This window comes from Balaenoptera ricei, chromosome 12 (assembly GCF_028023285.1).
Source record: "Balaenoptera ricei isolate mBalRic1 chromosome 12, mBalRic1.hap2, whole genome shotgun sequence".
NCBI classification, from domain to species: Eukaryota; Metazoa; Chordata; class Mammalia; order Artiodactyla; family Balaenopteridae; genus Balaenoptera; species Balaenoptera ricei.
This window is the reverse complement of record NC_082650.1, coordinates 84,595,666-84,620,595: the sequence shown is the minus strand read 5'-3', so window position 1 is coordinate 84,620,595 and position 24,930 is coordinate 84,595,666. Positions and strand designations below refer to the sequence as shown.

Sequence of the window (24,930 nt, the reverse complement as noted above, 5' to 3'; positions counted from 1 at the left end):
TATGCCAAGTGAGGTAAGTCAAACAGAGAAAGAAAAATAGCATGATTTTACTCATATGAGGAACTAAAAAAAAAAAAAGAATTAACAGAACCAAATACAGAGCACAGAGTATTGGTTACCAGAGGGAAAGGGGAGTGGGGGGAGGGTGAAAGGGGTAAAGGGGGTCAACTGTATGGTGACAGATGGAAACTAAACTTTAGGTGGTGAGCACCCTTCTGTAGTGTATACGGGAGGAGAAACATAACGTGGGACACGTGAAACATCTAATGTTATAAACCAGTGTTACCTCAAAAACCAAAAACAACAACCACCAAAAAAAAACACCAAACAGAAGAAGAAAGAAAAAAATGGCTCTTTAGAGAATGGACTTGAGGACACGGGGAGGGGGAAGGGTAAGCTGGGACGAAGTGAGAGAGTGGCATGGACATATATACACTACCAAACGTAAAATAGATAGCTAGTGGGAAGCAGCCGCATAGCACAGGGAGATCAGCTCGGTGCTTTGTGACCACCTAGAGGGGTGGGATATGGAGGGTGGGAGCGAGACACAAAAGGGAGGAGATATGGGCATATATGGATACGTATAGCTGATTCACTTTGTTACACAGCAGAAACTAACACACCATTGTAAAGCAATTATACTCCAATAAAGATGCTAAAAAAAAAAAAAGTGGCTGTGAAGGGAAAAAGCATTAACATACAAAATGTCCATCATCTTGCCTATGTGTAACTTCCTTTTGTGTTGAGTGACAATCTTCTCATTTGAAGCATGAGATACCATAAAGTTTGTGAGCAGATGAGGGTGCAGGGCAAGGGAAGAGGAAACATGTCTTCCAGGCTGAGTTAACAGCAAATGCAAAAGAAAAACGATTAAGGAAGGTATTTGGAGGCCAGATATTAAGGACTCTTCAATCATTTTTCTTTCCTTTTATGATAAATTACTTCAAGTCCATTTCATAGATCAATTCTTTTAAGAAGCAAGCATCTCCTATCATCTGCCATGGTGGACGGGATCATTCCCTCTGTAATTGCAGCTCACTGTGGCTGTATTATAGGATTTAATGCATTGCCTTATAACTGTGTGTGTGCCAGTCAGTAGTCTGGGAACTCTTTGAGGACAAGGCCTGAGATTTTTCATTTCTATAAATCCAACCTTTCTCCACAATGGAAGTAAAATTGATCAATTTATAATTGATCACCTTTTTCTTCTATTGCTTATACCCTGCCTAAATTGCCCATGAAACTATATGCCTCTCAAAAGCAGATATTTGATGTTCTACTTTTCAGATTACTCAATGGTAGACTTGAAACTAAGTATAGAGTAGAAGGAAATTCATTAACAATTAAATTATCTGTTTTTTAAAAATATTATTTGTAAGGCCAAAATGTTTTCTGGTAATGTATATGTTTATTCTTCTTATTATTAATTCTCTTTTCTATAATCATGGTAGTAAAAAGGCTTTTACGACCCAGGACCTTGACACTGTGTCTCAAGGTGTCCTGTAATTTTGCAAGATATCTCTTAACATAAAAATCAAGCCTGAGGTAAATATTAAGAATATGAAACAGTACAACTTAATGAGGATTCCCTTAACTCAGGACTTCCTCAGTGGTCCAGTGGTTAAGACTCCACGCTCCCAATGCAGTGGGCCGGGGTTCGATCCCTGGTCAGGGAACTAGATCCCACATGCTGCATCTAAGAGCCCGTGTGCTGCAGCTAAGACCTGGCGCAGCCAAATAAATAAATAAATATTTTAAAAAAGAAAAAAAAGGATTCCCTTAACTCAGGGGCCCCCAACCTCCGGGCCGTGGACCGGTACCGGTCTGTGGCCTGTTAGGAACGGGGCCGCACAGCAGGAGGTGAGCGGCGGGGGAGTGAGCAAAGCTTCATCTGCCGCTCCGCATGGCTCCCATTACCGCCTGAACTCAGCCCCCACCCGGCTCCGTGGAAAAATTCTTCCATGAAACTGGTCCCTGATGCCAGAAAGGTTGGGGACCGCTGCCTGAACTCATAAGAAGGGTGTGCAGTAAAGGATCAACTCTGCAGACTTCGGGTGTTCAAACTCTGCACATTCAAAAAAAGGACTGGCCCCTAACAGGTTCATGGGAGATAACTTTAAGCCCTTGGAATATTCTGCCTGATAAAAGTGTCTTTGTATATACCTGGGAGTTTGGACCGTGTTAGACAGTTTATACTAACATTGTGATCCATGCTGTATCAGTTTGACCTCTGGAGGGGCTGGAGACTAAGTAACTAGGTCAGTCATGCAGGCACAGAATCATGAGACTCCCAATAAAAGCCCTAGATACCTAGGTGTAGGTTAGCTTCCCTGGTTGGCACTACTGTGTGTTGTTACACATCATTGCTAGGAAAACTAAGTAACGTCTATATGACTCCATGGGAGAGACACCTGGAAGCCTGTGCCTGGGTCTCTCCTGGAGTCCACTCTATGTGCCTTTTGGCTTTACTGAATTTAATCTGTATGCTTTCACTGTAATAAACCATAAATATGAATATAACAGCTTTTCTGAGTTCTGTGAGTCCTTCTAACTTATCACTAAGCCTGAGGATGGTTCTGGGGATCCTCAACACAAAAAGTAACAGACTAACTTCAGCATAAAGAGCTTTATTTTCTTTTACAGCAGAAATCCAGTTAATCATATACCTATCCCTGCCTAAACATCTTATCTTTGGGTCTGTAATTAATATCTCTGTAGGAAAGAGAAGGGTCTGATTTAAATATACACCATGTGAAGGGAATAGTGAAATTGAAAATGTAGTCCTGTGATCCTCTAATCAAAGGCTCAAGCTATTGATTTTAAAATACTTATTAATAAAACAGTACATGGTGTAGCCTTTAAAAATGACATAAACCTGTATTTGTTAGCATAGAAAAATGTCCATGATAATCTATTATGTAAAAAGCAGATCACAACACAGTGTATATAGGTCATAGATAGTATGATCACATTTTCATTAAAAAATAATGAAAATATATTTATAATTAAAACTTAATTAAAATCCAATGCTGGCTACAGTGTGATGAAATAATCTTACACAGTTCGTACAACCTGATACAAAGTTTTTAGAAAGTTAATTTAGCAGTTATCAAAAATTTAAACATTGAAGAGTCTCGGTACTTCCCTGGTGGCACAGTGGTTAAGAATCCGCCTGGCAAGGCAGGGGACACGGGTTCGAGCCCTGGTCCGGGAAGATCCCACATGCCGCGGAGCAACTAAGCCCGTGAGCCACAACTACTGAGCCTGCGCGTCTGGAGCCCACCCGTGCGCCTAGAGACCGTGCCCTGCAGCAAGAGAAGCCACCGCAATCAGAAGCCCGCGCACCGCAATGAAGAGTAGCCCTCACTCGCCACAACTAGAGAAAGCCCGCACACAGCAACGAAGACCCAAGGCAGCCAAAAATAAAAATAAATAAATACATAAATAAATAAAGAGTTCCATAATTTTTAAAAGATATATGTACAAGGATGATCATAATATCAAAAAATTAGAAACGTGAACTAAGAATGCTGCCTGCCATATTGGTAAACAAAGGATGTTGCAGCCATCAAGCCCACATGCCCAGACAGTGAGCCCTGAGGGAACTCAGGATGGAAACCAGGAATGCCCACCATCTAGCAATCAACTGCTGCAGCCACCCATCCCCCAATGGTGCACCCTGAGGAGACTCAGGATGAGAAAACACAGGATACTGGCCCCAGATAGCTGAGGTGAATATCTAAGGAATGATTTCAGTGATCCAAGACTTTGCATCTTCCCATACATAGAAAAGCGCTAATTTTATTAACTTGAGATGTCTGGCTTTCTTTAATTAACAATAATCTTTTGATGTTCCAACTTGTACCCGCCCTTGGTTGCAAAAACTCCTGTATATCCTGGCCTCCCCCTGCCCACCTCTATGGAGCAGTCTCTCAGAGTTATCTGAGATGCTGTCTCCCAGGCTTGAAGTCCTCAGAATGTCCGCTAAATAAAACATAACTCTCAGCTTTTGGATTGTGCATTTTTTTTTTCCGTCAACAGAACCAATCCAAATGCTCAGTAACTGGAGTTGATTAAATAAACTATGGTTCATATAAATAACTGACTATAATACTAAAAAGTGAGATAGATTCATATATACTGGCATAGAGATAGTAAAAAAATACATCGTTTAAAAAAGAGGCAAACTGAAAAACAATATAATCAGTATTATACGTGCAAAATAATAGTAGCATTAGTATAAGTATGAAACAGTAGGAGTCATTAGCAACAAAATGCTGACAATTACTGTGGAGATGAGGGCCGGAAGGCCTGATGGATGTTACGGGTTCCTTAACTCTCAAAGTTTTGTATTTCTGTAAGCTTTAAATTGTGTATAAAGAATGCTTATTAGTAATGTAATAAGAAAAAAATTATGCATTCGATAGATGTTAATAATCAGAGCAATTAAACTGCCACATGGGTTGTTTCACTATCTAACCAGTCAAAAGTTTCCTCTATAAGAAAGGTGTTTGGCGGCTCCCCCATGCCTTCAAGGCCTCTGCTTACCCAGCTTCAAGACAGAGGAAAGAGCCCGGAGTCAGCAACAGAGACATCAATGGTTTAATGGATAGGGGGAACTTACCTGTCAGAATCAAGGTCCTAGAGTGACACCCCACTGTGTACTGCGGAGGGCGGGCAGGACACAGGGCAATCTTTGCTCCCAGGGGCAGAGGGAGGTTAGCAATTATAGGGGGAAGTAACTACAGGTCGACTCATTACCAGGGAAACCAGCAGAGGGGCACGCCCCCTCGCCAGCCATTTGCTATCACTAGCTAGGGCCTCGGGCAAGTATGTAAGAAGGTCAGTCCTGTGAGTCGGGTGTAGGTGAGGCAGGAACTGGTTAAGCAGGGGATGTATAGAGAGCAAGAGAACAGCTACCTCCAGCGGCCTAACCATACAGAAGGTTTTAAAAATATCAACTGCAAAAGGCTGGTGGACATTTAACCTTCAACCCTTCCATTCACCTAATTAGCCATCATGAATCTTTCATCCACAAATACATTTGAAGGCCTTTGAAATCGATTCCTATTCAGACTGTAGTCTTCATAAACAGAAGTCAAGGTGATAACCGCACCAGAAAGTTCAAAGAATCTGATAAAGCAGTGATCCAAATTCTTGTTTGTAGGTGGCCACCTGGTGATCGGGGCAGTAATTCGCTGAAAAGAACAAAAGATGACTGAGTAGGAGTCCCCCCAATCCAGAACCATACGGAATCAAACAGCCTGCGCGGACCAAGAAAGGAGGCACACACCTCGCTGGCCACCTGCACAGCTGCCGGGCCTTGTTTCATCACTAAAGTTTCGCCAAACTGCCAATCAGCGGCGACGCTGCACGTAGACGTGCTACGCTGTGACGTCAGAACAAGATGGCTGCTCCCTGAAGACTTTCTCCTTCTGAATGTTTGCCCCTCGCTGGTGTCAGGCTCAGAGTTAAAGACTCGGCCTTTCTCCAGCCATGTTCTTCCGAGGCTGTGGTCGCTGGGTCGCGGCTTCACTCACCAAACAGCACCATCCGTCTTCCCGGTTCAGCGGTGACAGCGCGGCGCCCTGGACTCCGCACTTCGACGTGGTAGTCATCGGCGGAGGACATGCGGGGACCGAGGCCGCTGCCGCCGCCGCTCGGTGCGGCTCCCGGACTCTGCTGCTCACGCACCGAGTGGACACCATCGGTGAGTAGCGCGGTGTGGGGCTTGCCTAGGACGCAAGCAGCCAGTGCCTTCCTCCTCCCCCTCCCAGTGCCTGATGTGGGCCGCCTTTTCCCTCCCTTAAGGCTGGTGAGAATCCTGCCGACTGTGGTTTTAGCCTGATTCGTGTTTCGCAGAGCAAGCGGGCCCGGGCCAGAGCTCTAAGACTAGGGGCTATTCTGTGGACCGTGGATTGTGCTGCTGCTGAAAAGTAATTAGTGGGGGGGTGCGGGGGGCCTGGGGGTTGGGGAGAGGGGGTGCCTTGAGAAAAGGGTGAACTGTAGGAATACTGGCTGATTCCTTATTTCATTGTTGTCATTTGCCCTTTACTAGCTTGTTGCTTTGGTTAAAGAGTGAATTAGGACTTCCCTGGTGGCGCAGTGGTTAAAAATCTGCCTGCCAACGCAGGGGACACTGTTGGATCTCTGGTCTGGGAAGATCCCACATGCCGCGGAGCAACTAAGCCCGTGCGCCACAACTGCTGAGCCCAAGTGCCACTGAGCCTGCGCTCTGGAGCCCGTGAGCCACAACTACTGAAGCCCCCGCGCCTAGAGCCCGTACTCCGCAGCAAGAGAAGCCACCGCAGTGAGAAGCCCGCGCACCACAACTAGAGAAAGCCCATGCGCAGCAACGAAGACCCAACGCAGCCAAAAATAAAAATACATAAATAAATAAATTTATTTTTTTAAAAAAGAGTGAATTAACATTATTAGTACTCGTTTATTAAATGACCATTGTGTTTTTCTCGAGGTTTTGTGAAGCCCTTTTGAAGGACGAGGGTACTTTTTTATTGCATTCTGTATTCTTACTGAGTGTTTATTCCCCAGTTTTGTGCCTAGGACGACCCAACAGTGCTTTTTTGCACTTACAGGCTGTGGTTGGACGGCCATAATTTAAACAAGACTCCTCTCTAGCGTCATCTTAGATACTAGCTAGGACATTATCCTGTAAATTATGCATGCCTATGTCTTTCCTCTTGCATTTTGCTTAAGAGTGAATAGTAACTGAAATGTTAACTGTGCTTTGTGTACTGAAATACTTTTTAAAACAACCATTCAGCTCGTAACTGTGGAGAAATATGCACTGTTAACAGCGATTCTTTTGGAGCGAGGCTATATGATGACCCGAGTAAAAACCAGGAATAACAATTTAAAAAATCGAATGAACAAAAAAGTATTGAACTAAGATGATCATTAAATAGTATAAGTAATGTAGTTCTGTCAAGGATAAAGGAATTCCCATCAAAACCCATATTCATTAAGTAGTCATTAATATCCTCTAAAAATACCCATTGTATTTATACCAATACAATATGACCTAAATTTTCTTTTTAAATAAATAGATTTCAGAGATTTTTTTTTCAGAGATATTTTAATAACTCATATTAATAGATGAGCTTGGTAAATGACAATTCTATCTTAAAATCAAAGTCTCATTTTTTTAAGGTAGTTTGATGTAGTAGAGTATCAGGTATTTCTGCTTGTCCTCAGAAAGATAGCTTTGGCTTAGAAAGTTGAACTTCCGTAAGAATACAGAATGCAGGAATTGTCCTCTTTCAATTCAGTCATATCATCTGCCAATAATGAAGTCAGAGACAGAAAATCTTTTATTTTATACTAACCTGGAAAATAATGCTTTTCGACAAACTATTTTTTGGCATTCATGATAAAAGAGAAAAGTCTTCTGACACTAAACCAGACACTGGCAAGTAGGAACAGGATTTCCATGATTACTTTAGATCAATAAAGGTTTACCCCTAAACTGAGTTTAGGTCATACTCCCCAAACAAAGCCTCATAGGGAATAGTGTTTACCTAAATAAATAGTGATTCTGTGTCAAAGGAAGGAAGGAAATAATCTACTGCAGCTGTCATCCCTGTTTTTACAGTAGGGACACTGAGGTAAAGAATATTAGATAACTTGCCAAGATCACATGGAGCTTATAAGTGGTAAATCTAGGAACTGAGCGAGATCTCTTGCTCACTCCTAACCCATCCTCCTAATCACAGCACTATTCAGCCTCCCTCTGGAGACCGTGAAAACTTTTGGAGGGCTTGTTGCCGGCCACAGCAGATCAGCAGATTGTTGACATAGCTTTCCCACTCTGTACCTCCCATAAGGCTTGGGGGATTTAAAGAGAAGGTATAAAATGTGAATTCTACTTTCAGGAAGCTTATAATTTAATTATTTCTGCAAAATAAGCATAAAGAAAACAGCAGATGGCATTTATGGAAGACATACTTGATTATAACTGTGAACCAGTGCAAAGGAACTTCTTAAAATTATGCTTGATTTAGGAAGGTTTCATGAGATAAGAATTTCAAGGTCACATCGAAAAGGAAAAGGAAAAGGCAACGTAATGAATGTGTACAAGGGAAAGATTCAAAAGAAACTTCCAGCAATGGTTTGTCTTCCAGGATGCCCTGCATAACTTTTTCTCTTTTTAAAATTTTATTGATTTATTTATATTTGGCTGCGTTGGGTCTCTGTTGCTGCGCGCGGGCTTTCTCCAGTTGCAGAGAGCGGAGGCTACTTTTCGTTGTGGTGCGCGGGCTTCTCATGATGGTGGCTTCTCTTGTTGCGGAGCACGGGCTCTAGGCGCACGGGCTTCAGTAGTCGTGGCTTGGCGGGCTCTAGAGCACAGGCTCAGTAGTTGTGGAGCACGGGCTTAGTTGCTCCGCGGCATGTGGGATCTTCCTGGACCAGGGATCGAACCCATGTCCCCTGCGTGGGCAGGCGTATTCTTAACCACTGTGCCGCCAGGGAAGTCCCGCCCTGAATAACTCTTGCATCCTGTTGGAACTCCAGCATTTTTAGAGTTTGCTTCAAGTTCTTTTATTTTATCAAGCACTCACTATATGCAAGATGCTCATATATTTATTTTGTTTATGTCTGTTCTCTTTAGGTCAGATGTCCTGTAATCCTTCCTTTGGTGGCATTGGAAAGGGGCATTTAATGAGAGAAGTTGATGCCTTGGATGGCCTGTGTTGTCGAATCTGTGACCAGTCTGGTGTACATTACAAAGTATTAAACCGGCGCAAGGGACCAGCTGTTTGGGGTCTGAGAGCTCAAATTGATAGGAAACTTTATAAACAGAACATGCAGGTAAGAACAGGGCATGAAAACAGGAAAGACTGTAGTGATTGTTTAAGTGTTATGTTTCAGCTTGCATTCTGTTTTGACAGAAAGAAATCCTAAATACACCGCTGCTTACTGTTCAGGAGGGAGCTGTAGAAGATCTCATTCTTACAGAACCAGAGCCTGAGCACACTGGGAAATATCGCGTCAGTGGTGTTGTTTTGGGTATGTACTGCTTATAGATGATAATAATAGTATCAAACTCCATGTGAGAAATTTATTTTGAGTAGAGTATGGAGACGCTTTGCTTATTCTAGGAAATTGTTGTGTTTTCTGTTCATACATGAGCGAAACTGTATAAAAAATCATACTTCTCCTTTCATTTTGACAATGAAGCTCACATTCTGTACCATCTTATTTTGGGACTCTATAGCTTGCGTAATTGTGTATTTTCCTCCTGCTATTTTTTATTTCTGACTTTAAATATTTTTAATTTATATTTTATAGGATTATTATATGTTTTTTTATTTGTTTCATATTAATTTTTAAATTAAAATAACACATGCATGTAATTTTTACAAAAATCAAATAGAATTTAAATTTGTATGGAAAAACAATTTATCTCTATCATCTCCCTCTACAGACTTAACCACTTAAACATTGATTGGAAGATTTGTGTGTGCACAGTTAATTCTATTGCTTGGGCAACTCTGTAGTCTGGTGATTAGGGATTGAACTGGCCTTTTTGTTGGGAGCTCCCAAACATCTATGTCTCTTAGTCCTCAGGCGAAGAATCGATCCTCTGCCAGGGTACTGGACTGTTGGCACCTGCTAGCATTCTAGGAACAAGATGGTAGGAGGGGCTGTGCTGAAGAATCTCATCATTTAAAATACAGAGATTAACTTATTTCCCTATTTTAAAATTAATTTTTTATTATACATTTATTAGTTTTTTTTGAATGGGGAATACATATAATGGTAAACGGTTTAAAGGAGATGAAAGAAGGTAGAATGAAAAGGTGGACCCTCATCTTGTGCCCCAGGCGGCCAGTTTCCTTCCTCGGGAGTATTACTCATCTCTGGTGTGGTCTTTCTGTGAGTGTGTTTATATTTCCCCCCAACACACATAGCAGTAGCATATTGCACACACTATTCTGTACTTTTATTTTTTTTTTTCAACCACTTAATCTGTGTTTGGTTTTCTTTGCTTTAGGGAGCTATGTTTCTTTCTTAAAAGTTCATGTTTTTGTTCTGTGATAACCTTAGTAACTATGATTTTGTATAATATACTTAATCTTCTCTTTCTTCTGTCAATGTTTACTGACTTCCCTATGTTGAACAGTTACTAGTTTTATTTTCATTTCCCTTTCTCTCCCCTGCGTCCTTTCCCCTCCAGATTTGAGGATTATATTGTTTGATTCGTGTAAGGTAGGTCTGTCTGCAGACAAACCTTTATATGCAGATTTCAACTCCTTCTCTCATTTTCAGCCGCCTAGCTTCATTCCTACATTTCTTATATTCAGTCCTCCAGTTTCTGAGCCTTTGCACGGCAAGTGGCTTCACTGTCATCAGTATGTTCTCTTCAGGTTCTTGAGTTAAGGCCTTCTCCCCTCTGCTAAATCAGTTATCGCTCTTCCAGCCACTTTTTTAACATTTAATTTTATATTGGAGTATAGTTGATTTACAATATTGTGTTAGTTTTAGGGGTACAGCAAAGTGATTCAGTTATACATATACACATATCCATTCTTTTTCAGATTCTTTTCCCCTGTAGGTTATTACAGAATATTGAGTAGAGTTCCATGTGCTATACAGGAGGTCCTTGTTGATTATCTAGTTTATATGTAGTGTGAATATGTTAATCCCAAACTCCCTCCCCACTGCAACCACTTTCTATCTTCCGAAAATATTTTGAAATTTCTCATCTTTTGACAAGTTCTTTCCCATTACTTGTCCTTGTGGTTTTATATCTTTTTTGCCCCTTTATTTCATTTTCCTGGAGTTTCAAGAGGGAGAAGAAATCATGTGAGGTGGTGTGTCATATTTAACCAGAAGTCTAAAATTAATTAATTTAAAAAATTTAACTGAGAACAACAAAAAGTGCGCGGGAGCTCGGCGGGCGCATGGGCTCCGGGTCCGCCTCGCCGCCACCCGCCCGGCCTCGCCGCCTCTGCCGCTGCTCGGGGTGGGGGTGGGGGGGCAGCATGTCTCACAGACCGAACTTGACCGCGCACGTGCCCGCCGCCTCCCTCAGCGCCTCTGGGAGCGTGCACCCGCCCTCCACCAGTATGGCGACGTCTTCCCAGTACCGCCAGCTGCTGGGTGAGTACGGGCCGCCATCTCTAGGCTACGCCCGGGGAACTGGGAAGAGCCAGGTGCCCCAGAGCAAATACGCGGAGCCGCTGGCCGTCATCGAAGAGCCGGGGAAAGAGGTCAGACCCCCGTCCGCGGGCAGCAGGAGCGCGATGGAGAGCCTGGAACGCGGCATCGTCCACGCCGCAGGATTGGTGCGGGAGGGCTTGGCTGAAACGGAACGGAAGGCCGGGCGCCAGCTGCCTCGTGAGCCTGCAAGGTTTTCTGCCTTCTTCCGAGAGGAGAAGTTACGGCTCATCTCCCCTGTTAGGATGAAACTTTGTTTTCAAAGCGGTAACAGTTTGGCTTCTCCTCCCCCCGCCCCTCCCGTGGTTCACCAGGCTCCGAATCGACAGCCTGTAAGATTGAGGAAAGATTTTGCAGTTGATTGGGAGTTACATTTTCAATAGTGAGGAACTACCCAGGTGTTTGTTGTTGTTTTTTAAAGCATTGATTCAGAAGAGGCACGTAAAAATTACCTGTCTTACAGCAAACTAGTTTGCCTCCAAGATACCAGCGTCTCGCTCTCCTCTTTTGAATACATTTATGTTACCCGCATTGTTCTTTGTTCCTTTTGGTAAGCTGATACAACTTGAAGGGGTTTTTTTGTAGTGCGGACTTGACAGCACACTTCACTAGTAGCTGGTCCCCTCGTTTCCCATACACTGTAGATTCTGCTTAATGTAACTTCTTTTCTGCTTAAGCATTTGCATGACTATTAGTGCTTTGAAGTCAATTTTAAAAATGCACAAGTTATAAATACAGAAGAAACTCAAACCAAACATAACAAGGATCCCGAAATTTTTCCTGAGACTGTATGTAGATTTCAGTTGTGCCTTTCCTGGAAGTTGATCCAAACATCTGGAAGAAAATGGAACTGTTTGCATCTTTGTATTTATTACTCGATGTAATAAGGCTTATTTTCATTAACAGCTTGTAAAAAAAAAAAAATTTACCTGATACTATTCAGTGCTCTCAAGATTTTAGGAACATGTGTATTGGTGATAATACATTATGCTCTCCATCCCAGCTTTCTCGGATTCTTGAGATTGATAACATATAGGCTTCTTACTGATTTAAAATCTTTTTCAAGTTTCTAAAGACAAAATTTTTCTGTAGCTTTACTACAAAATAGTCACATTCCAATTTGATCCATGGTAACAATTAGAACCTGAGTTTTATTTTGTTTCCTATCCTTTAGTGGATGGAAGTACAGTGTATGCGGAGAGTGTGGTTCTAACTACTGGGACGTTTCTGAGAGGCATGATTGTAATTGGATTGGAGATGCATCCAGCGGGACGTTTAGGGGATCAGCCTTCCATAGGGTTGGCTCAGACTCTGGAGAAGTTGGGGTTTGTGGTGGGAAGATTGAAGACTGGGACTCCGCCCCGGATCGCCAAAGAATCCATTAATTTCAGCATTCTAAACAAGCAGACACCAGATAATCCATCCATACCGTTCAGCTTCATCAATGAGACAGTGTGGATCAAGGTGAGAATAATTTATGAAAATCTGGCTTTAAACAGAGGATATAGACTAACCCTTTTTTTTCTTTTTTTCTTTTTTGGTAGCAATTCACTTTTCATCACTATTACTTAGTGTGCAAAAAAGAGACCTTTAAAAGGATTAGCTGATTTGGCTACTTGGGTAATTCCCCATAAATTCTTAAATTTCATCACTTTAATAACTTTGCCTATTTAAACTTTTTGAAATAATTTCAGAAAAGTTATAAGACTGTGAAACTCCTATAAACCATTGAAATTCACCCATTGTTAATATTTTGCCCTCTCTCCATATATAGAGACATAGATACATGTGTATATTTAATGTATTAAACAATAATATGCACATTTATTCATTTATTTTAAATTTATTTATTTATTTTTGGTTGTGTTGGGTCTTTGTTGCTGCGCACGGGCTTTCTCTAGTTGAGACGAGCGGGGGCTACTCTTCGTTGCAGTTCGCGGGCTTCTCGTTGCAGAGCACGGACTCCAGGCGTGCAGGCTCAGTAGTTGTGGCGCACGGGCTTAGTTGCTCCGCGGCATGTGGGATCTTCCCAGACCAGGGCTCGAACCCGTGTCCCCTGCATTGGCAGGCGGATTCTTAACCACTGCGCCACCAGTGAAGTCCCAGTTCCTCAGTCTTTAATGGCACTGATACTTTTGAAGATACAGGCTACTTCTACCTATCCTTTGAATTTAAAAAACAAAAAATTGTATATTGTGTGTTTAGAGTTAAGGGCTAATATTTGATGGTCCTAGTTTCTGGTGAGTGTTACCCTGATGAGTGGCTCCAAGTGTTGTTATTTTGAGCAAGTGACTTTTATATTTTCACTTTGGTAAAATGTAAATCATGGTGATACTTTCCTAGTGTGTATATTTTTAAACTTTTTGTTTTTTAGTTTTATTTTTTATTTTTGGCCACGCCACACAGCTTGTGGCATCTCAGTTCCCTGACCGGGGATTGAGCCCATGCCTCCTGCAGTGGCAGCGTGGAGTCCTAACCACTGGACCACTAAGGAATTCCCTGTTCTGACATTCCTGTTTCATTTTCCTCAGTACTTTGTTCTTGCTTAGTTTTAAAGCAACAATCTCAGACATCACATTATTTCACTCAGATACACTTTGGTACATGTCTTTAACAAATAAGGACTTTGTAAAAATCGACCACAGTTACTATTGTCACACATAGCAGAACATAATTTCTTAACATCATCTGATATTCAGTGCTCAGTTTTCCCTAGTTTTTATAGTTGTTTTTAAATGTTTATTTAAAATGGTTTTTTACAGTTGTTTTATTTGAACCAAGCACCAAATGAGGTCCATACATGACTTTGGATAATATGTCTTATAATAGTTTCCCTCTTTTTTTTTTTTTTTTTTTTACATTTATATGTGGAAGAAACCTAGTCATTTCTTTTCTGAAGTTTCCTACATTCTAGATTTGTCTGATTTCAGCCCTTTGATGCCTTAAACATGTTCCTGCATCCGCTATATTTCCTGTAAACTGTTGATCTGGAGGCTTGCGTAAATTTAGGTTCATCTTTTGGGTTGTTTTTAACAAGCATACTTCACCATTAATATTTGGCATTATGCATAGATTTAATGTCTATAAAAGTAAGTGCATGTCATGTGCGGCATTTATTTGAATAAGAGGCAAACTAATAGAGAGGCAAAACAATGTTGTAACTAGTTCCTGTGTTTTAGCCAGAAGATCAGCTGCCATGTTACTTGACTCACACCAACCCTCAAGTGGATGAGATTGTCCTTGAGAACCTTCACCTTAACTGTCACGTTAAGGAAACTACAAGAGGACCCCGGTAAGGACAAAATATCAGTGCTCAATTACTGTAAGGAACAATGTGAACCCTCTTTTGTTTGTTTCATTGAATTTTTAAATTTCAATGTCCTTTTCTAGATACTGTCCCTCCATTGAATCAAAGGTTTTGCGTTTTCCAAACCGTATACATCAGGTTTGGTTGGAACCTGAAGGAATGGATTCTGACCTCATCTACCCGCAAGGGTTATCTGTGACACTGCCAGCTGAATTACAAGAGAAAATGATCACATGCATCAGAGGCTTGGAGAAAGCTAAAATGATTCAGCCAGGTAAAGAGAATGCCAGCTGCCCTTCAGTCTGAGCTCAGCATTGCTTAGCAGACGGTGAGGAGATCTTAGCCACAGTCATGTTTGCTTAGAGCCTCAGAACACAGAGCCCAACATCTGTGCATTTAAAATAGTCTTCGTTTTTAAAGAGCATTTAATGATAATCTTTGCATCTCTACCTTGAGGCAAATCCAGCACTGTTTTTATTATTTTTTACCGTTTATTCTTTGGCCAGGCTATGGTGTTCAGTATGATTACTTGGACCCCCGTCAGATCACTCCTTCTCTCGAGACTCATTTGGTGCAGCGGCTCTTCTTTGCTGGACAGATAAATGGCACTACTGGTTATGAGGAAGCTGCAGCTCAAGTAAGAGGTTGTTCAGATGTTACTGAACAGAAGAGGACTGTTTAACTGGTGTTCCTCCTCTCGATGTCTGTTATGATAGCTATGTAGAGCTTAGATACAACTCATAACTACAACAGAAGACTTATCCTGTTTCAGAGGATACAACAGGATTTTAAAACCACTGTGCCTTTATTACTCTTTTCTGAGCTCCTAGATCCAATAACATATTTTGATTAGATTTATTATATTGCTTCTGAAATTTAAAAAAAAAGAAAATTTAGTTCTTTTAAACTAACTTTATTGAAGATTACCCTATTATTATTCCTTTTTAAGCAGAAAGTTATGTTATTGTTACTTGTAAGTAGGAAAAGGCTAAAAAAGTCTTACAAGTGGATTTTTTTTAAAAAAGATTAGCCCACATAGGTTTATCAGGAATATTAGATATTTTTGAAAACAATGAATCATAGCATTCTAAACTGGTACAGTACCCATATTCTGTTTCTGAATACGGACCACATTTTCTGTCTCTGTTCTGTCCCTGCTGGGCAGGGCCTGCTTTCTCACTCCCTGAGCCCTTTTTTCCCAGGTAGTATCTGAATAGGATAGCTCTTTGTTCAGTTCATAATGGCCTTTTAAACATTTCAGTCCTCTTGTAGGGTGTGATAGCTGGAATCAATGCAAGTCTTCGGGTCAGACACAAGCCTCCTTTTGTCATTAGCCGAACAGAAGGCTACGTAGGAGTCTTGATTGATGACCTCACCACGCTGGGTACCAACGAACCATACCGCATGTTTACCAGCCGAGCTGAGTTCCGCTTGTCACTGCGTCCTGATAACGCCGACAGCAGGCTCACGTTGCGAGGTAACTCTTCACTGAGTCTTGCAACCAGGTTTCCTCTCCTTTAAGACCTCTTTCATTATAGTCTCTCCCTCCCCCTTCTAGGGTACAAGGAAGCTGGTTGTGTGTCCCAACAACGATATGAAAGAGCTACTTGGATGAAGTCTTCTTTAGAAGAAGGCATTTCTGTGCTAAAATCCATTGAGTTTTCAAGTTCTAAATGGAAAAACTTAATCCCAGAGGCTTCTATAAGTAGTGGTAAAAGTCTACCTCTCAGGTATGCGTTTTTAATGTAGACCTTTCTGACTTTTTACAGAAAAATGAAATCATTTCAGAGAGATATTACCTATAAATTCCCTACCTGCACATTTTAAATGAATGCAGCTATTACATTTGCTTCTTTTCAAAATCCTTTAGATGTAATTTATTTCTTTATTCACTAATGACAATATATATGATTCTAAATTATTTTTATTTTTTATTTAATTTCTCTGTGGCTCCCATTGAGTTCTTCTGGCTTGCCTAAGATTTAGGGGGTACAAACCAAGAAATAGAGTGATCTGCTTTCTTTTTTAGGCAGGGAGCAATTGGAGTGGTCTCATCTTGCCTGTGAGCTATAGCAGGGAAACTTTGATTAAGCAGAGTGTTATAAATTCTTTGGACTTACTTGAAGAGTCCCTTGCTACATTTTAGGGTTCTTTTTGTCCTTGTTTTTACCATTCTGGTTATGTGGACTCTAAGTCTAAAGGGCATTAATATAGAGCTTTTTTGCTTCAGAGGTATGTTCCTAAAAACCTTGCATAATTCAAAATCTGCATCTTTCACCACTGCTTTTTCCCATTTAAAAAATGTAAGCTAATCGGGGGTGCGGGGTGCTCAGAAGGCATAAATCTACAATCACCGTATCTTAGAAGCACACATGCTGGCTTGATCTTGCAACTGCGTCTCCAGTATGTTTTTCCTTTATAGTTTTCCCTTTATTTCCAACCCCTGTTTTCCTTGTGAGGGATTCTGTGGACTTAAAGGTATACCCATTTTAATGCCACTTTTTATTATCTCTAATCTTTCCAAGTGCTCTCCCCTTAACTAACAGCCAGACATAGCGTGTCTTTGTTTGGCTTTCATGTCATCACAGTGTTTTATCGTTTACAACTTCTGTTCCCAAATTTTCATTTTCACGGGAATTTCCCAAAACACTGGCACCACGGTTAGAGGATAGTAAGCAGGTTTCTAGTTATAGTAACAGTAAGTAATAAATAACCTGCATAGTAGTCACCCAAACCAGGGGATCTCATTCACAGGAAAGACAGCCTGCTTCACAAGTAAGGGTGCTGGATGTATTTGTTTACCCGCTAAGTGGTACCAGGAGATGGTAGTAGCATAAACATAGTTTTATAATTCGCTCAGTTGTCCAGCTATTCGTTTGTTTAAATTTCAGAGGGTTCACATTATTTCAAACTTTACAAAAGAATTTATAACATTATGCTTTGTTTAGATCAAATATTGCACTATTTCAAATTTTATATAATTGGAATTTGCATTCAATGTGACTAATGTGGATTGAGGTCATAGTGAGAGCATGGGAAGTGATTGTTTTCAACAGTTTAAAATGCGAATTGATGAATAAAGATATGAAAAAGGAGGCTGTCAGTTTTATGTTTTTACCTAACTAATCCCATGAGTAGCCCATTTTGTTAAGGTGATTTTTTTTTTAAACAGTAATTTGGCCAAATGCTTTCCTTGTTTATTCAGGTGTCTTTCATTTCAGAAGGAAGCTGTGGCAGCGGGGCCTCATGTTGATTTCAGCAGAATATTTTATACTCTAGGGTTCAGCCTCCTTAAAAGAACCCACTTTATCTGTTCCTAGATATGTAAAGCTAAAAAGATAGAAACTTGGGCAAAGGACATGTGTTGCATCTACGGCACACGTGGCGGGCTCTGTGCCGGCCCTGAGAAGTTGAACTGGACTTTCAGCTGGCATTTTGACAAAAGAGATCCACAGGTGCATGTGCACACACATCTCCTGTCATGATTACAGGGAAACGCACTGACCTGTGAGGTAGCGCAGAAACTGTCTCTTGTGTTCTGCGGAAGTGTGCTAGCTTGTCCTTCTGTGCCAGACCTCTGCACTCTGAGGCTTAGGCTTCATTCAAAGCTGGTCCTGAAGTTTGGGCCTGCAAACAGCTCCAAGCCTTGTAAACAAATTATTTAAAACCTTTTGAAAAGTTAAATGGTCACAGGCTTCTCTTTGAGGTCACTATCCTGCAAGATTCCACGGTAGCTGTTTTTTTGGTTAGTCATTAGGAGGTATGTTCCAGCATGTTCTATAATTTCTGAAAGGACAACCCCTTTCCTTTTGGGGTTTAGGGTCATTTGGTTTCATTCTAGCTTATCTGATAAGGCCTCTGAAATTAGTTGACATAATTCATCTCGCGGAGCACAACAAAGTTGACAGCTCCTTGTGGAGAGAGGGTGTCTGGCCTTTCCTAGGCCGTCTGAGGAAGAGATGAGTCAGGCGTCTGTAGAGGGTGGTGACTCATGACCCTGGTGATAGGATGAGCGGTAAAGAAGGCGTCTGGGAGGCCTGGAAGAACTTGGGACCCCAAGATGGGCAGAGCTGACTTTCTGTTGCCTTGATAATTAATTGGTTTAATTGGTTTTGGGTGGACAGAGTTGATCAAAAAAGCAATCTATTAAAAGAGGGAAAGATCAAAGTAAATAAAAATAAAATTAAGGCAGTGAATTTAGGGAAACTGTATAGATCAGTGAGGCCTTGTGAGAACCAAACAAAATGAGAAGGAAACTGTGGATGTTTTGCAGTCTTGGAGCAAGCAGGAGATCTTCAGCTGGTGCCGAGCACACGTGCAAAAGGATAACGCATTCACAGGACGTGGGCTTAATGTGACTTAGATGTAAATTCTTATGGAGTTCAATCAAACCCTTGCTATCAGAGGATATTCTGTCCTTACCAGAAAGGGAGGACAAGTAGATTATTGCAGTGCTACCAGCAACTTATCCCTCATGATAAAGGAAGGGAGTTGAGGAGAATCACATGCTAATCTTCTTGAGGTCCTGCTGTGTTGCAGTTGCTGCTGCGTTTGCTCACTGTACTTGGGAAGAATTAGAAATATATTGATACTATTTATTCTGAGATTTGTATTATTTTCAGGGACTCTTGTTCTTAATCTGCTTGATATAATATGGACCCATGTGTTAATGAAATTTTATGTATTTGCAGAGCTCTCGATGTTCTGAAGTATGAGGAAGTTGACATAGAGTTGTTGGCCAAGGCTGTTCCAGAGCCCTTGAAGGAGTACACCAAATGTAGAGAGCTAGCCGAAAGACTGAAAATAGAAGGTAGAAAATACTTTTTTACTTAGGATGTCTGTATGTTCTCCTTCCCTTTCATGCAAATTGTGAATGGATGGCAGATCCACGAAGAGCTCTCTGTCAAGAGGAGCCATTATTACCATAGGACCAGCATCATCTTAGGCTCTGACCACGCAGAGTGGGGCTCCCAGATAGCACTGCAACATGTGGGCGCATGCTAGGGATGCAAAATCTCAGCCTCCATCCCAGACCCACTGAGTGAGCACCTGCTTTTTAACAAGATCCCTACTTGATTTGTGTGTATATTTCATGTTTGGGAAGTGCTACTGTAGAGCTCTCCTTTAAAAAAAAACGACCAAAAAATCCCTTTTTTTTCTTTTGAACTTTTTGTTTTACATTCCCCCCCCCCTTTTTCTTTAGATTTTTTTTTCCCCTCCTCCACCCTGCTGCTAAATTATAAGATCTAATGCAAACATGATCAAGGTGTGTTCCAGACTTGTAAACTTGCCTGTTGTAAGAAAGTAATCTTTATTATTTTTTTAATATTTATTAATTAATTTATTATTTATTTACTTATTTTGGCTGCACCAGGTCTTAGTTGTGGCATGTGGGATCTTTAGTTGCAGCATGTGGAATTCTTCAGTTGCAGCATGCGAACTCTTAAGTTGCGGCATGCATGCGGGATCTAGTTCCCCGACCAGGGATCGAACCCGGGCCCCCTGCATTGGGAGCTCAGAGTCTTATCCACTGTGCCACCAGGGAAGTCCCTACATTTTCCCCATTTTAATGTTCTAATAATGAGAAAAATAATGCTATCTTTGGCTTTGACAATATATTGAAATACTCTTCCATTAACAAATACTTACTTTGTATCAGGCAAAGAAATCCAGAGTCTGCCCTTGTACATTATTATAACATTTGGTGTGCTCTCATACTCTTCGTCAATATATTGACCATCAAAGTCACATGTGACTTTTGGAGTTGCACTGCATTTTTTTAAAGTTTTTCTTTATGTAAAAAAATTTCAAAGATAAACAGAAATACTGAGAATAACATTAGCTTCTGCATTGTGATAGATTTTTTTTTCCTCCGGTGGAAAATTATGTGGAGAAAAAGGCAGGGGACAGAAGGAGATGGGGGAGGAAGGTAGGAAAAGCAGGATAATGATGGATTGTTCAAACAGGAAAGGACTTTAAGCTCCTTGGGGACCAGCGAAGGTGGTAAGAATGCTGCATTCCTTCTAGCAGTGGTAATTTTCTTTCAGTTCCAGAGAGGTCTGTCACCTTGCTGTACTTTGGCTGCATATATAGGATGACCCAAGTGCTACCTATCATTCTTCCAAATGACCAGACCCTAGTCATTTGCTAATGTGTAAGAAATACTGTTAACCTTTTATCTCAACATCATGACCTTTCTATTGAGTAAAAATTACTTTATTGAACATTTAGGCTGTTCGCATCTGGCTGTTATACTTTAAACTTGGTTTGCAGTTTTGTTTTGTCCAATAAATCATCCAGAATAATTATCTTTAACTTGTTCATAGGAAACCCTGACTTCAGCCATGGAGTAGCTACTGTTTTGCCTTGTTCTTTAAAGACTCTGGCATATATACTCTAATTATATCCATGGCTTAAAAGAAACTAAGTTAAAAAATAACACATATCAGTGGTTTTCAAATCACTGCCTGTATCCTCCACTAGACAAGTTTCTTCAAGAAACTGCGAAGCAGAAATTAGTTTCAGATTCTTTTTTGTAGTTATCTCTCATGTTTTGCTGTATACGTATTTGAAAGATTAAATATATCTTTAACATATACATTCCCTCTTCATTTATATTCTGGGATCCTATAAAGAGTCTATTCATGAGTCATAAAATTTCATTACAATTTATTGTACTAATTTGTTATATATTGTATTAATCACATGCATTATTTCATTTGATACTTAAAAGTGTCCTATGAAGGACAGCTATTAGCATTATGTCTTAATTTTACAGCTAAGTACGTGGTAACTTGCCCACCATCACACAATTGGTGAGTGGCAGAACGGGACTTTGAGCCCAGCACGTCTGACTGTAAGGCCTGTGCACCTCACAACTACCCTTTGTTGTCATAACGACCATCCTAAGTCCTCCGGGTCATCCCTTAACATTTCTGGATAAAGCAGCTGAGGCCCAGAAGGATCATGATGTGTCCATAGTTAGAGGGTAGTTTATTGGCAGAGCCAGGCTCAGAGCTGAGATTTTCTGGCTGCCAGTCAAGTGATGGAAGCAGATACTGCCTGAACCTTTAGGGAACACTTGCTTTCTTAAACAGGACAGAATGACCACCTCAATTTAGGTTTTAAAACAGGTTTTGGATTTATTTTTCCAAGAACAGAATGCTTTAATTACAAAATAATTGCTGAATTTTCTTCCTAACTTCTGAATAACACCTTAGTTAAATTATTTAAATTATGTTATCACCTAAGAAGATCTGCTTTTTAAAATTACAGCTTTATATGGACCTAATTCAGAAAACCATCTTCTTGGAGAAACATCTTTTTTAAAATAATTAATTAATTTTATTTATTTATTTATTTATTTATGGCTGTGTTGGGTCTTCGTTGCTGCGCGCAGGCTTTCTCTAGTTGCGGCGAGCAGGGGCTACTCTTAGTTGTGGTGCGCAGGCTTCTCATTGCAGTGGCTTCTCTTGTTGCGGAGCACGAGCTCTAGGCGCATGGGCTTCAGTAGTTCTGGCTCGCGGGCACTAGAGCGCAAGCTCAGTAGTTGTGGCTCACGGGCTTAGTTGCTCCACGACATGTGGGATCTTCCCAGACCAGGGCTCGAACCCGTGTCCCCTGCATTGGCAGGCGGATTCTTAACCACTGCGCCACCAGGGAAGCCCTTGGAGAAACATCGTTAGGACTTAAAATTCAAACCTACAGGCTATTGAAGGAAATGTTCCACCAAAATTTGTACTGAGAAGGAAAGCAATTTCTTTTTTTACTTTTAATTTTCTAGATTCTTGAAATGAAAAGGACATGGAATAAATTACCATACAGAATGTTGTAGTTAATACGCAAGATACTCCCTCTCTTTATTTCAGCCTCAGTGTCCTCATCTGTGAAAGGGAACACCTACCCCACCTATCTCATGGTACTGAGATCATGTATGCAAAAGCTCTCTGTAAATTGTAAAAAACTATAAAAATGTAAGTTGTTAATGTAATCTGCATATCATAACATAATTAATTTTGTTCACCAGCCACTTATGAATCAGTATCGTTCCATCAGCAACAAGAAATAAAGGAAGTTCAGCGAGATGAAGCTCTCCAACTGCCGCAAGACCTAGATTATTTGACCCTCAGGGATGTGTCTTTGTCCCGTGAAGTTCGAGAGAAGCTACATTTCAGTCGCCCACAGACGGTAAGAAAACAGGCAGTGGATAGGAGCAGTTCATAAAGAGCCACAGCTTTAATTTTTAAAACCTGGATTTACAGTGGCCACATAACTAATTTTTATTTCATCATAAAAAGCTTAACCTCTTATTTTCATATTCTCTTTGTATGACAGATGTCAGTATGTTTTTATGAGAGATGAAAAAGCTTAGTCTAAATAAGTAACTGGAAGTCAAGAATTGGGTTGATTATAATTATTCTCTAGTCCCAACCTTGTGCTAAACTGTCAGTGCAAACTTGTATATATGCATGACTTAAAAGAAACTAATTTAGGTTAAAATAGAATATATATCAGTAGTTTTCAAATCACTACTTGTATCCCCGCCCTAGGGATTCCATAGTGTTGTGTTGGGAGCCACTAGGAGGAAGAAGGGGGCCAAAGAGGTCCCCCACCCCATGCTCCTGCGTGTGTGTGTGTGTGTGTGTGTGTGTGTGTGTGTGTGTGTGTTTTGCTTTTGCGTGAGGGCATGTGCACCCAGCTGTAAACATCTGGTAAAAACTTCATAGTATATAATATTGGACTTGTAATAACAAATATTTAAAGACTGGTAGGCTATGTTTATTGATTCTGAGACACATTTTCACATCTCTGAAACTGAGTTGTATCTTAAAAATTGATGGTGTATCATAGTTTAATGGGCAGTGGGTTGTGTTTGTTTTTGTTTTTGTTTTGGTAATGGTTCATAAAAGCAAAGGGGCACTTAACAAAACCATAGTCTGCAGAATTTTTTGAAAAAAATGATTTTTAAAGGGAGGAGTGATTTCATGGTGTTCATGAACTTAACATGGTGTTCTTAGTAATAGTCATTGTGGAAAGTGGGCAGAGAGGCTTTAAGTTTTATAACTGTATCCTATTCATATTGGGTTATGTTTTTGTGGATGGTCACAGGCTGCACTGCCCAATACGATAGCCATTAGCCAAATGCAACCATAGACATTAATTAAAATTAAATAAAATTAAAAATCCAACTCTTCAGTCATACTAGCCCCATTTCAAGTGCTCAGTAGCCACAATAGGCTATTGGCTACCATATTGGACAGTGCATTTTTACTGTGCAAATGTTATAGAAAATTTACATTATCACAGAAAATTGAATTGCACAGAACTGGTCATCGGAGTTCACCTCTTATCCAAAATTCTAAAATACAAAAAGCTCTGGCAGACGTTTGCTACAGACTCATTTGGTGGCAAAACAGACCTGAACTGATATGAGGTCTTTATACCACTTGGAGTGAATAATTCATACATTTCACTGTAAAAATACACCACAGAAATATTACTGAGAAATATTACACAGAAATATTACTGAGATTAATTATAGGGTGTTGCCCAACACAGTGCCAGTGATGTTAGATCAGTTTAATGAAGAGAAAAGGTTAGGTACTCTAACATCTGTTAGTTACATGATCTTGGACAACTCATTTTAATGTCTCTGAGCCTCAGTTTCCCCTGTTTGTACAATGAAGATATTCATAATAACCACATTTCTTTTATCTACTCTCTGAGTTATTTTGAGGATACATTAAGATAATGGTTTTAAAAATATTTTATAAACTATAACATACAGATTGTTACCAGGAGGAAAACAGATTTGCTTATAATTGACATAGCTTATTTATGTTTCTCTTGGGGTTTTAATTCCTAGATTGGGGCTGCCAGTCGTATACCTGGAGTGACACCTGCTGCCATCACCAATCTGCTCAGATTTGTGAAGACCACTCAGCAAAGACAGGCAGCTATGGATAGATTGCCCAAAACTGATCAACGTTTATGTAATACAGACAAACTTGAAGATAGACAGTTATAGCTTGCTATTCATAGAAGACTTTTAATCAATACAAGAGTATAGATAGGAGATAAGATGTATTTCTTTTTTTTTTAGCTTACTGGTAGTAACAAAGTTTATTTACCTAATTAAATCCAATCTAAATCGCTCCTGACAATGTACAAAATTCTTTTCTCAAAGTTCCCTTTTTTCACAAATGTTTCATCACTTTTTATATCCATATGATTTGTCCCTTAGTTTTCCCCATCCAGAAACAAACAGCTCTAGGACAAAATTATTATCATCACTTTTCCTCAACAAAAATATCTCCATTCTTTATACCTTCCTTTGCCGACAACACATATCCTACTTGCTTTACGCACTGAAATGCTTCCCTTATCATTTTTAGTAGCTTTAATTACATATTACAATTGTTAACCCTTAAAAGCCTTAACAA

General features: G+C 40.4%; 2 protein-coding genes across 2 annotated transcripts; both read left to right on the top strand.

Moving 5' to 3' along the window:
• The first annotated feature begins 5,401 nt into the window (after positions 1–5,401).
• On the top strand, positions 5,402–24,642 carry MTO1 (mitochondrial tRNA translation optimization 1). The gene is made up of 12 exons (XM_059941796.1): positions 5,402–5,710; positions 8,630–8,829; positions 8,910–9,027; positions 12,356–12,645; positions 14,361–14,473; positions 14,572–14,762; positions 14,995–15,125; positions 15,761–15,965; positions 16,047–16,218; positions 19,180–19,298; positions 22,515–22,675; positions 24,354–24,642. The coding sequence occupies exons 1-12, from the start codon at positions 5,497–5,499 to the stop codon at positions 24,513–24,515; spliced, it is 2,076 nt and encodes a 691-aa protein (XP_059797779.1). The 5' UTR covers positions 5,402–5,496; the 3' UTR covers positions 24,516–24,642.
• On the top strand, positions 9,406–12,319 carry LOC132376449 (cyclin-dependent kinase 2-associated protein 1-like). The gene has a single exon (XM_059942106.1). The coding sequence runs from the start codon at positions 10,926–10,928 to the stop codon at positions 11,562–11,564; it is 639 nt and encodes a 212-aa protein (XP_059798089.1). The 5' UTR covers positions 9,406–10,925; the 3' UTR covers positions 11,565–12,319.
• Positions 24,643–24,930: the final 288 nt, after the last annotated feature.